This window comes from Ascidia mentula, chromosome 9 (genome assembly GCF_947561715.1).
Source record: "Ascidia mentula chromosome 9, kaAscMent1.1, whole genome shotgun sequence".
NCBI classification, from domain to species: domain Eukaryota; kingdom Metazoa; phylum Chordata; class Ascidiacea; order Phlebobranchia; family Ascidiidae; genus Ascidia; species Ascidia mentula.
Window position 1 is genome coordinate 536,959 of NC_138574.1, and position 13,776 is coordinate 550,734.

Consider the following 13,776-nt stretch of genomic DNA (forward strand, 5'->3'; position numbering starts at 1 on the left):
TGAACTTTCAGATTGCGTCGCGGCGAAAAAACGTGTTTTCGATTTCTAAGTAGATGCTTTCCCTCATCTAATTTGCTACATTTCATTTCTCTCATTATTGTTATTAAATCATGATGTCTAAAACATTTATCAAAACAGCGGAAGAACTTTAATGTTAGCCGAGCAAATGTAGTTTGCAAGATAAGCAAGAAAGTCGTAGATCGTTAAAAACTAATTTTGAATCAAGTTTGAGATATGCAGCACGTACTTTCAGAAGCTAGACTAGCAGCAGGGTAATGAGTAATAGTAAATGCAGAAAGAGTATGAATAGTTTACAAATATGTAAATGTAATAGCAGTAGTTTTTCTTCTCAATTCATTCACACCGTTCTCTTCATTCTTCATCCTTCACTCTCACTTCATCCTTTCATTCCCGGTAAGATTCTACACCTTGTGTAATATTGCTGTCTTAACTTGGGCCAAAATAACCCTTATTTGGTCACAGTTGAACCACCACGAGTCATTGAACCATTACAACCGGCTTACGTCATCGAAGACAGCGCAGTTAAAATGGATTGCACGATAGAAGGCGACCAGTTGGAAGTACGTTGGTACAAGGGTGACCGAGACATCACAGACGACCCCAGATACAAGGTATCCAATATTTTAGCTACGATTTTGTCATCGCAATAAATTGTCTGCAACATTCGCAGTGGAAACTCGAACCGAACACTGGACACTGTTGGCTTGTCATACCCCGTTGTTTACCCAAAGATAGTGGGGAAATCCGTTGCCACGCTTCCAACTTTGCCGGCGAAGCTGTTTGCAGCACTGAGCTCCGAGTCAGAGGTAATTTTTATCATTGAGGCTTTGAATGTTGTTTTTATACTAAACATTTTGACTTCTGCACTACGCTTTACCACACGGTGGCGTCCAAACGCACATTTTGCGTGAATTGCATGTTATGGTTGAATGACAAGTTGCTGCTTTAAGAATGCGTGAAGAAGAGTATTTATACGTTTAACCGATTTTTCGCTGTGATGTATGGCAAATGTCATAAACCCATGAGATTATCTTTAAAAACGTAATCTATTTCACGAAATATTGCTGTTTGCGGTTTTAACTTCCACCTGTAAAATAACTTCATCGCCTGGAAAAATTGGAAAGCATGTATCATCAGGCAGTTGCTTTGTACTGAGTCGCTAAGGTTGCATGTTGAAGAACCAAGCTTGCTCTACACAAGATTGTTGCATGGTCGGACGGTTTTGCAAACAGGTACGATTTGCTTGTTGATCTTGCCCAGTGTTGAAAGACTGTATATTGCTATGATACCATTCTGCCCTTTTTGGGACGTAAAATAAAATGATTTATTTGAAACTAACACTTGTTCCAAAAAGAATCGCCAACTTGTGTGTTAATTGTTCGATTGTGGTTGGATTGTGTAATATCGCTCAATGCGTGTCTTTCATTTGTGTTATATTATCATTAAGAACCACATGTGTAACGCATGTCTTTTACCCTCAGAAAAATCCAAACTTGACGACAGTGGAAAACAATATCTAAGCCACATTGAAATGAAAATAATGAACAATCCAACCAACTACGAAATAAGTTTGCCTGTGGATGACGTAACCACTGAATTCTCACCCATGATAGCGGAACCATTGCAAAGCACAAATGTTCAAACTGGTAAAGAAGCCAGGTTTCAAGCCAGACTGGCATCGATGCCAGAGCCAGAAATCGCATGGTATAAAGACGGGAAGCAAATAAAGCAAGTTGGCGCCTCCAAATACCGCTTCTACTATCAGACCCAGGCACATAGCCACACTAGAGGGTTAATTATATCTCCTATTGAACCGTCTGACGCTGGGGTTTATGAACTGCGAGCCTGGAACAGACTGGGCAAGGTTGCTTGCAATGCTGTGCTGAATGTTAAAGGTGAAAGCTCCTTACTATTAAGTTTTTTTACCGTTGGTTCGCGAATAACTCGAATCTCTTTTTATTTCTTATCACTTTATTGTTTCGCTGCTTTCATTTTCGTTCCTTCCATTTCATTTTCCTTCCCGTGTAACAACTTTAAATAAACCAACACAACCTCACACGTGACTATTCCGTTTGTGTCGACAGTTGTGGCTGAAAGCCAAACTCGTTCGTCGCAAAGCGAGTTACAACTCGAATCACACCGTAAACCTAAACCCTCCCCAACAACCCGTCATATCAGTCACGTCACCACCAGATTAACCCGACCCCCGCGACCAGTTCCTCTTGCAGATTTTTCTCCAAGTCAAACAGGTGATCAACAGGAAGTCCCGGAGTCCCCGAGATCAATGCGAGGACTCTCCATCAGATTTATTCCGGTGATTCCCCCAAAGCAGGATTCAATGAGATCGGCTCTCCGGTCACATGACAGCGCGGCCCCCACGAAGAAGCGCGTTTCGTTTTCAGCGGAACATGATCTCGTTCTCATCTCTCCTGCATCCACACCACTAACTCCTTTCAGTGATGAGGATGACACATTTGATGAAGAGGAGGAAGAAGAAGGGGAATATGATTTCGATCTTCCTGTATTAGAAAGTGAAATGCATTTTCAGCGTGAGAAAGATGTTGCTTGCGATCAAGAAGATGAGGGGAAGCACACTCACGGCCTCTCCACGTACAAAATGCAGGTTAAGGACACCCGAAAATCCCCGGAGGTTGTGGATGTTCTCATCAGGAGTAAAGAACTCCATGCTGAAAAACCCATTTCCAAAGACGATGACGCAGCAGATTTAAAGAAGTCGTACTCACAGAAAATGCAAGTAGATCTTAAGCGCAAGGAGAAGATTCCTCAACCCGCACTGGACCGTGACCAAACAAAAATATCGCATACTAATGTTAACGTAACCGACAGAAGGCGGTTTCCTGAATTAACCGCGATCATTCCGAAACCCACAGAATATGAAATGCCTGAAGGTGAAAGTGAAGGTCGCCCGACACGTGTTGATGTTTCGAAGCAAACATCGGGAACGCAAATCACAAGCGTCAGTGACAGCGTTTCGATTCAAACCCAAACAAGAGTAAAACAAAAACCAAGCTCGGCGCAAACGCATCGTCAAGTTGAAGTTAAAGAAACGGAGACAGAAAGTGGGGTTGTAGCAAGAACGCAAACCCCGTACAGACGGACGTCTGCTTCGGAAACCCAGACCCAGTTCAAAACGTACCAGGGTACACAGACCGATCAAATCGGACCAAAGGATACTAAGTTAATACAAACTGAGTTCTCGTCCACAAAGCTTTCTCAAACTCAAGTCGACCGAAGAAAAATGGAAACTGTTACAACTTCCACCCAAGAATTTCCCGGTCAAGATGCTGAAGAAAGAAAATCCGCTTACGCCGAAATTCGCGTTGATGACCAAAGACCCTTCACGCTTGTCACCGCCACGATTCTGCCGATGAGCAAAACACCTAAAAGCATCGATACCGCAGAAACGCAAACGCACAAAGATTCTAAAGCAGAAGGGTCACAAGCAACCCCGGTTCTTCGCACACGACAAGTTTCAACTGATTTTACCGAGGTATCGGCGACTTCTCAGACCCCAGTAAGAAGCACAACAGCGATGGAAACGCAAACACAAGGACAGGCATATAAACTTACGCAGACCAACATGACGCCCGAGTCGAAAACAAAAATGTTGCAGACTGATTTTACTGCTACTAAACAGTCCCAGGCGACGTCAAGCAGAAAACCTGCAAAGGAAATGGAAGTTCAAACCACTGGAAAGAAGCTAGAGGAAAAGATCTATCTCGCATCCGTGGTTGAATCTGATGCTCCTGAAATTGTTACAACTCCACAAAAACCGAAAGTTGCGCATTTAGAAGTTCACGTGACACAGAAACCTGGTGTGAAAATCACCCACGTGGCAACTAGCACTGAACCGGGACATTTGGCGAGGACCAGACGCCTGTCGAGTATCGTGGATGCAAAGGCAACTCAGCCACTTCTTAACACCAAACTTGGATTTGTTCAGACTCCTCCTGACGTCAACAGCAAGGAAACCTCCACCGACGTTACGAGTTCAGAGGCAAGAACACAGACACCAACTCACCGAACTTCAGTAACGGAGACACAAACTTCGATGCAGGCTTACCGACAAACACAAACTGATGTCAGCCCAAGAACTGATGCAAAACAGCTTCAAACTGATTTCGCGTCTTCGAAAGTTTCGCAGACCACGCAAGGGCGACGAGAAATCCGAGAAGTTGACACACAAACCCAGTTTACCCAGGCTAAATCCACTGAAACGGAAAAGCAAAGTAAAGCACCGATTAAAAGGGAGAAGATAGTCGAAACACCAGAAGTTCCTTCCTTTGCGCCAAGCACTGCACAAAAGTCTACAGAAACGAAAAAAGACTTGGTTGAAAGTCAAATTCAGACTGCGAAGCAAGAAGTCGCCACCTCGGAAACCCAGACACGGGTGAGCAAGAAAATGAGTTCCACACAAGCAACACCTGACTTGAAATCCAAGGGAACTTTCACCGAAACAGAGAGCACGGAGGTAAGAACCCAAACTCCTGCGAAGTCTGCCTCGTCGATTGAAACACAGACCCTCATGAAAACTTACCAGACCACACAGACAGACATTCCCCTTTCCAAAGAAGAAAAATTGTCGCAGACGCAATTTACCTCAGCAAAAATATCGCAGACTACAGGAATGGACGTTGATGAAAGGGATGTTAATACACAGACCAGGTTTACGAAGAGCAAAGCTACGGCAATCCCTGAAACATCCATTGCCATATCACAAAAGTCTTCCGATGTACTTGAGAAAAAGCCAGATAAGGTGACACGTGGACAGCAAGCGGAAGTAGTAAAGTCGGTTGACTCATCCAGTCAACACGATGCTGCCCAAGTCAAATTCTCTGCGTCTCAGACTCCACAGCGCCGAACAGCGGAAAGTGATATGCAAACAGAGCAACCGCGAGATATCATTTCAACACCAACTACATTACCATCTCGAGATCGTAAGGAAACGCAAACACTCGTCCAAACCAGCAAAACAGAAACTCAAACGCAGGCAGCAACAGTGAGCAGCCAAATGTTACAGACTGATTCACAACAAGGAAAGGTTTCGCAGATACAAGTAACTGAAGTGACAAAGAAAAAATCTATACGAAAAGATGGAGGAAAAACTATTTCCATGCAAGAAACCATCGCAAAACAAAAAGTTTGGAACCCAATCACAAGGTCATTCCAAGAGGTATCTGTGGAACAGAGTGAAATGACAAAAGGACCCAAGGCAACAATTCCCAGCGATGAAAAAACGATCATCACGGCAAAGAAAACTTCTACAACTGAGAAACCAAAGGTTGGAGAAATAAAACCGATTCCAGTCCAACGTGATACATCTTATGACAAAGAGGTCGCATTCGAAAAAGAGATAGAAAAACCAGCGACCTTTCCCGACCAAGAAAGTCACAAAAGGGAAGAAATATCAAGGAAACTTACAACTGTGAGCGCCGGTCGCGAAACAACTGAAGTGAAAAAAACCGAAAGGGTTTGGAATCCAAGAACCCGACGATTTGACGAGGTTGTTGTGGAAGAATCAAAGCAGGCACCAACCGAACCACAAGTTGTCATAAAGAAGAAACCACAAGTTCAGAAACCAAGAGACGGAGAAACGGACAAACCACAGGAAAAAGAAGTCACAATTTCATCCCAGATACATGAAGATATCAAAACGAAACCCATTGAGGAAAGAGTGATGGCGATTTCGACGAGCAAAAAACGTCGACAGAAAGATGTTTCAAAAATTTCAGAACTCACAGATTCACTAGCCGAGGAAATGAAACCAATCGCTCCACAACCTGTGAAAAAAGATGCAGAAACCAAAAAAGTTTCAGAAATAGTCATAAAACCTGAAACTCGCCAACAGAAAGTTGAGACACAAGAGTCGGAGTTTCAAGCTGTTCTTCAACCAAAACCTGAAGTTTCTTCCACAGAGAAACAAGTTTCAAAAACTGAGAAGGTGGCGATTGTGAAGGACGGAGTTGAAACAACGACAGAAGTTATTAAGAAAACTAGACGAGTTTGGAATCCTAAGACTCGACAATTTGATGAGATTGTGATTGAAGACAAGAAAGAGGTTGTAACTGAGAAGAAACAACCGGTCAAAAAACCTGCTCCAAAATTGGAAACGACATCAACTGAACTGGAAGTGAAACCAACAAAGCCAGACGAGACTAAAGACGTCCAAGAAAAACCTGAAGCGAAATCCGTAGTTGAGGAAAGGATTGAGGTAAAAGTTCAACACAAGAAACTTCCACAAAAAGATGTTTCGAAAATCAGGGAACTTACGGAATCAATGGCCGAGGAATTGAAACCAGTAGTTCCGAAGCCAACTGAAAAGGATGCTAAAACCACAAAAGTTTCCGAAACAGTCGTTACACCTACGTCTTACCAACAGAAACTTGAGACTCAGGAGACGGAGATTCAAGCTGTTCTACAACAAAAACCTGAACTTTCTTCAACAGAGAAACAAGTTTCAAAAACTGAGAAGGTGACGATTGTGAAGGACGGAGTTGAAATAACGACAGAAGTTATTAAGAAAACTAGACGAGTTTGGAATCCTAAGACTCGACAATTTGATGAGATTGTGATTGAAGACCAGAAAGAGGTTGTAACTGAAAAGAAACAAGCGGTTAAAAAAGCTGCTCCAAAAGTGGAAACGACATCAACTGAACTGGAAGCGAAACCAACAAAGCCAGACGAGACTAAAGTCGTCCCAGAAAAACCTGAAACAAAATCTGTAGTTGAGGAAAAGGTTGAGGTAAAAGTTCAACACAAGAAACTTCCAGATAGAGATGTTTCTAAAATCAGGGAACTTTCAAATACAATGGCCGAGGAAATACAACCAATTACTTTGGTAACATCTAAAACAGATGTTGATGCCAAAATAGTTTCAGAAATGGTCATAAAACCTGAAACTCGCCAACAGAAAGTTTCGACACAAGAGTCGGAGCTTCAAGCTCTTCTTCAACTAAAACCTGAAGTTTCTTCCACAGAGAAACAAGTTTCAAAAACTGAGAAGGTGACGATTGTGAAGGACGGAGTTGAAACAATGACAGAAGTTACGAAGAAAACTAGACTAGTTTGGAATCCTAAGACTCGACAATTTGATGAGATTTTGATTGAAGACAAGAAAGAGGTTGTAACTGAAAAGAAACAACCGGTCAAAAAACCTGCTCCAAAATTGGAAACGACATCAACTGAACTGGAAGTGAAACCAACAAAGCCAGACGAGACTAAAGACGTCCAAGAAAAACCTGAAGCGAAATCCGTAGTTGAGGAAAGGATTGAGGTAAAAGTTCAACACAAGAAACTTCCACAAAAAGATGTTTCGAAAATCAGGGAACTTACGGAATCAATGGCCGAGGAATTGAAACCAGTAGTTCCGAAGCCAACTGAAAAGGATGCTAAAACCACAAAAGTTTCCGAAACAGTCGTTACACCTACGTCTTACCAACAGAAACTTGAGACTCAGGAGACGGAGATTCAAGCTGTTCTTCAACAAAAACCTGAAGTTTCTTCAAAAGAGAAACAAGTTTCAAAAACTGAGAAGGTGACGATTTTGAAAGACGGAGTTGAAACAACGACAGAAGTTATTAAGAAAACTAGACGAGTTTGGAATCCTAAGACTCGACAATTTGATGAGATTGTGATTGAAGACCAGAAAGAGGTTGTAACTGAGAAGAAACAACCGGTTAAAAAAGCTGCTCCAAAAGTGGAAACGACATCAACTGAACTGGAAGTGAAACCAACAAAGCCAGACGAGACCAAAGTCGTCCCAGAAAAACCTGAAGCGAAATCCGTAGTTGAGGAAAAGATTGAGGTAAAAGTTCAACACAAGAAACTTCCACAAAAAGATGTTTCGAAAATCAAGGAACTCACGCAATCAATGGCTGAGGAAATAAAACCAATTACTTTGGTAACATCTAAAACAGATGTTGATGCCAAAAAAGTTTCCGAAATGGTCATAAAACCTGAAACTCGCCAACAGAAAGTTGAGACTCAGGAGACGGAGATTCAAGCTGTTATTCAACAAAAACCTGAAGTTTCTTCAACAGAGAAACAAGTTTCAAAAACTGAGAAGGTGACGATTGTGAAGGACGGAGTTGAAACAACGACAGAAGTTACGAAGAAAACTAGACGAGTTTGGAATCCTAAGACTCGACAATTTGATGAGATTGTGATTGAAGACAAGAAAGAGGTTGTAACTGAGAAGAAACAACCGGTTAAAAAACCTGCTCCAAAAGAGGAAACGCCATCAACTGAACTGGAAGTGAAACCAACAAAATTAGACGTGCCTAAAGTCGTCCCGAAAAAAACAGAAGCAAAATCCGTAGTTGAGGAAAAGATTGAGGTAAAAGTTCAACCCGAGAAACTTCCACAAAAAGATGTTTCGAAAATCAAGGAACTCACGCAATCAATGGCTGAGGAAATAAAACCAATTACTTTGGTAACATCTAAAACAGATGTTGATGCCAAAAAAGTTTCAGAAATAGTCACAAAACCTGAAACTCGCCAACAGAAAGTTGAGACACAAGAGTCGGAGCTTCAAGCTGTTCTTCAACCAAAACCTAAAGTTTCTTCAACAGAGAAACAAGTTTCAAAAACTGAGAAGGTGACGATTGTGAAGGACGGAGTTGAAACAACGACAGAAGTTATTAAGAAAACTAGACTAGTTTGGAATCCTAAGACTCGACAATTTGATGAGATTGTGATTGAGGACAAGAAAGAGGTTGTAACTGAGAAGAAACAACCGGTTAAAAAACCTGCTCCAAAAGTGGAAACGACATCAACTGAACTGGAAGTGAAACCAACAAAGCCAGACGAGACTAAAGTCGTCGAAGAAAAACCTGAAGCGAAATCCGTAGTTGAGGAAAGGATTGAGGTAAAAGTTCAACACAAGAAACTTCCACAAAAAGATGTTTCGAAAATCAGGGAACTTACGGAATCAATGGCCGAGGAATTGAAACCAGTAGTTCCGAAGCCAACTGAAAAGGATATTAAAACCACAAAAGTTTCCGAAACAGTCGTTACACCTACGTCTTACCAACAGAAACTTGAGACTCAGGAGACGGAGATTCAAGCTGTTCTTCAACAAAAACCTGAACTTTCTTCAACAGAGAAACAAGTTTCAAAAACTGAGAAGGTGACGATTGTGAAGGACGGAGTTGAAATAACGACAGAAATTACGAAGAAAACTAGACGAGTTTGGAATCCTAAGACTCGACAATTTGATGAGATTGTGATTGAAGACCAGAAAGAGGTTGTAACTGAGAAGAAACAACCGGTTAAAAAAGCTGCTCCAAAAGTGGAAACGCCATCAACTGAACTGGAAGTTAAACCAACAAAACTAGACGTGCCTAAAGTCGTCCCGGAAAAAACAGAAGCAAAATCCGTAGTTGAGGAAAAGATTGAGGTAAAAGTTCAACCCGAGAAACTTCCACAAAAAGATGTTTCGAAAATCAAGGAACTTTCAAATACAATGGCCGAGGAAATAAAACCAATTACTTTGGTAACATGTAAAACAGATGTTGATGCCAAAAAAGTTTCAGAAATGGTCATAAAACCTGAAACTCGCCAACAGAAAGTTGAGACACAAGAGTCGGAGTTTCAAGCTGTTCTTCAACCAAAACCTGAAGTTTCTTCCACAGAGAAACAAGTTTCAAAAACTGAGAAGGTGACGATTGTGAAGGATGGAGTTGAAACAACGACAGAAATTACGAAGAAAACTAGACGAGTTTGGAATCCTAAGACTCGACAATTTGATGAGATTGTGATTGAAGACCAGAAAGAGGTTGTAACTGAAAAGAAACAAGCGGTTAAAAAACCTGCTCCAAAATTGGAAACGCCATCAACTGACTTAGAAGTGCCATCTACAAAACCAGACGTGCCTAAAATGTTCCCAGGTAAACCTGAAGCAAAATATGTTGTCGAGAAAGTAAAAGTCCAGGAAGAGACGATAACACAAAAAGATGATGAAAAACCAAAACTTGTTGATGAAGAGGCAAAGCCAAAGAGGAAAGTCGTCTCCCTGGAGGATGATAAACATTTTCTCACAACTCCTGAAGTAACTAAAAGTGTGGAGGATGCCTCTATTCCGACAACGGGTATCGTGCGCGAAGTGGTGGAAAGCGTGAGAACAACAAAAGTTGTGGATGGGATTTCTACAACAGAAAGTTCGGAAAAGAAAACAAAGATGGTTTGGAACCCGAAAACTCGCCAATTTGACGCGATGATCGTTGATACTCCAGTTGACAAAAAGCAGCTTGAGGATGAAAAGAGAAGTTCCAATATCAATGTTAAACTGACATTGGATGACGACAAATCTCTGGTGACAACCTCTGGTGATGGAGATGCTGAATCCAAAGTTAAATTTGAAAAGAAATTTACCGAAAGTGTGGAAACAACCACAGTAGTGGATGGAGTGGCAAAAACTACTGGGACGGAAAAGAAAGCGAAAATGACTTGGAATCCAAAAACACGACAGTTTGACGAAGTTGTCGTGGAAACACAAATTACAGCCGAGCCTGTCAAAAAGATAGAGGAGAAAAAACCAGAACAGAAGCACGCGAAAGTTGTCCCTGTTGCTCGTCCTCAAACTCCCCAACGTATTCAAGAACCCGCAATTGAACAAAAACTGAGGGAAAGGAGAGAAAGCGTCAAGGATTCAACCATGTTTACAAAGCGGCCGGTGGAAATACTGGAAGCGAGACGGGAAAGTAAAACCGAAGAAACAAAGGAAACTAAACGTGTTTGGAATTCAAAAACGAGCAAGTTTGACGAAATTCCGATAAAAACCACACTTAAAAAAGTAGAGAAGACTGTTCCCACAGTGGAAAGAAGCCGTGAGGACGTGGTAGACAAGCATTCGAAAGTTGCCACTGAACCTGGTTCTGATTACGTTCCTGAAGACAAATCAAGTTATTCCCCTGTTGACGAAAAGATGTCACATGAAGTAGAGGCGGTTTCTAAACCTTTAGATCAAGTTGTAAGCAAAACGACCCAAGAACATGCACACGAGGCTAAAACAGAACTCATTCACACGGAAAAAGACGATGGTATTTCCAAGAGCACCACGTCCGCCGTAAAGTTTGAGAAAAAGGTAACAGACATCATTCAAACCACATCCGTTGTTGATGGAGTCGTGAAAACGGAAGGGAAGACGACCAAAATGGTATGGAATCCCAAAACGCGACAATTTGATGAGATTACTGTGGAAACCAAAGTTACTTTAGAACCGAAAGTTTCGGAAGAATCTGTGCCGTCTACAAAACACGAAATCGCCCAAATCGTTCCAACTCCCTCAGTTCAAACTTCGGAACCTCTTCCAGATATTTCTTATGACCAGAAGCTGCGTGAAAGGCGAGAAAGTGTGAAAGAATCGTCGTTGTTCACAAGAAAACCAATATTAGATCTTGAAACAACTGCAGAAGTTACCGAGACAAAGCATGTTAAAAAAACCAAGCGGGTTTGGAATCCGAAAACCCATAAGTTCGAAGAAACCGTGGTTGAAGAAACTTCGCAAACTTCAAAAGTACCAATCGTCGATTTAGAAAATGAAGTTTCTGAAGCTAAAATTCAGGATAAACCTGTATTTGGTGCTAACACAAAAGATTGGAAACCAATTAAATTGCCTGAAAAAGAGAAGGAGCCTTTGGATGTACATGTGCAGCAAAGCACAAGAGCAGAACAAAAAATCACCGAAAGCATAAAAACAACAACAGTTGTTGACGGTGTGACAAAAACTGAAAAAAAGGAAAAGAAAACAAAAATGGTTTGGAATCCTAAAACGAGAAAGTTTGACGAGATTTCCGCTCAAACAAAAGTCTCGTTGCAACCAACAAGCTCCCCGGTGTTAGAACACAAACATGCTGATGTGGTCCCAGTGGATACTGTGGAAACACCAAAAAACATTCCAGAAGTCTCCATAGTTGATAAACTGCCGGTTAGACGAGAGAGTGTAAAAGATACCTCGGCGTTTATTAAAAAGTCGACGCAAGTGCTGGAAATAACGAGGGAAGCCGAAGAGGTCACCGACTCCAAGTCGTTGGATTCAGTTGAAAGACGGAAATCAAAGGAAATGCCAACGGCAGAACCATCAAATGTAACTGATCGCCCCAAACGCAAAGAAAGACGAAAAGTTCCAACAGAAATGCCAGAGAAAAGGGATAAGGGTGGTAAGTCTACGGATGCAAAAGTAATTTCGCCCAAAGATAAAGCAGAAAAACAAGTTATTGAAGCAACTCGTGGTTTTCCAAAGGTTTCAATGCGATCCGAAACCACGGAATCTCTCAGCGTCACAACCGTGGTTGACGGGGTTTCTAAAACCCGGTCATCCGAGACGAAAACAAGGATGGTTTGGAATCCAAAAACAAGAAAGTTTGATGAAGTTTCCGTTAAAAAGGAGGTGGACTCGACCAAACATGAGTCGGATATAAAAACGAGAGAGGTTCAGAAGAAAGTTGAACCCGAAACTAAAGTGGAAAAAGTGTCAACAACAACAGAATCCACTCAACAGGTGGAAGATAAGCTGACAAGTCCACAACCCGACGATGAAGTGAAAATCGATATTTCCAAAGTTCAAGTTGAACAAAAGCCGAAACCCGATGAATATGATTCGACTCCAGTTTCTGGAATTCAAACGGAAACAGTGTCAGTTTCCCGAGAAAAACCCGCTGAGAAGAAAGTCGATTCCAGTCGCACCCAAAAGATGGTAACCGAACACACGAAAAGCAAATTCGTGTGGAATCCGAAAACTCGAAAATTCGACGAGGAAATCTTGGAAGAATCCACTGACCACGTGACTACGCATCTTCAACCGACCGATTCAACGTCTTCAGCACCTGAAAAAACCGAACCACGTTACAGGGAAGAACCTAAAAAGACCATTTTTCAACCGGAAAGTAAGGTACAAGTGAGCTATGAAGATGTGAACCTCGATGACACACCTTCATTCACCACAAAACCTGATCACAGTGTTAAGCGTGTACAAGTTAGAAGTGTGCCGATTAAGGTGGAAAACGTGGATATTTCCAAAAGCACAAGCGTCACTGAGGGGCGTTCCACAGAAACAACCCACATGACCGAGTCATTTGATGACGGAGTTCGTCACGTGACAATGACTAAAAGCACCAAACGGGTGTGGAATTCTCGAACCGGAAAATTTGACGAGGTAGATGCTGAAGAAAGGTCTGAAATCTCTGGGACTCGTAAGCAGGAGGAAGACCAATCATTCAAGTTTGTAGTGGAGGAAGACGTGGAATACTTAAAACCACCAGTTAAGCCTAAACTGTCGACACAACCTCCTATATTTTCTACTTACCTTCAGAGCCAAGAGGTAGAGGAAGGAGTCCCTGCCGTGTTCGGGTGTAAGATAAGTGGAGTCCCCCAACCTTCATTGGAGTGGTGGGCCGGTGATAATCAAGTAGAGCCCCCATGTGATGGTTTTACCCTCATATCGGACGATGACTCAAATGTTTATAACTTAGTTGTGGAAAATCCTGCTTTTGAGAAACACAACAGATTGGTGATTCGTTGTAAAATCGAAAACAAACTCGGCTCGGCAGAATGCAGTGCAATACTCAGTGTCAAAAAGAGTAAGTTTCGTTGTTTAAACCCAAAACACATCAATAGCTCAGAAATAAATTTATCATTTTTGGTTGTAGAAAATTAACGGAGAACATGTAAAAAAAACAACTTTAATCATTTGCAATATTTTGTGACACAGAAACGGCTAAAAAGCCGAAAAAGACG

At 41.8% G+C, this 13,776-nt stretch overlaps 1 protein-coding gene across 1 annotated transcript in view; it reads left to right on the forward strand.

Annotated features, from left to right (window-relative positions):
* The window catches only part of LOC145913566 (titin-like), a 134,262-nt gene that overhangs the window by 24,282 nt on the left and 96,204 nt on the right, over positions 1–13,776 (forward strand). The window contains exons 48-49 of the mRNA XM_083001283.1: positions 484–632; positions 692–827. Coding sequence (XP_082857409.1) covers positions 484–632; positions 692–827 — 285 coding nt within the window. The remainder of the gene's footprint in view (positions 1–483; positions 633–691; positions 828–13,776) is intronic.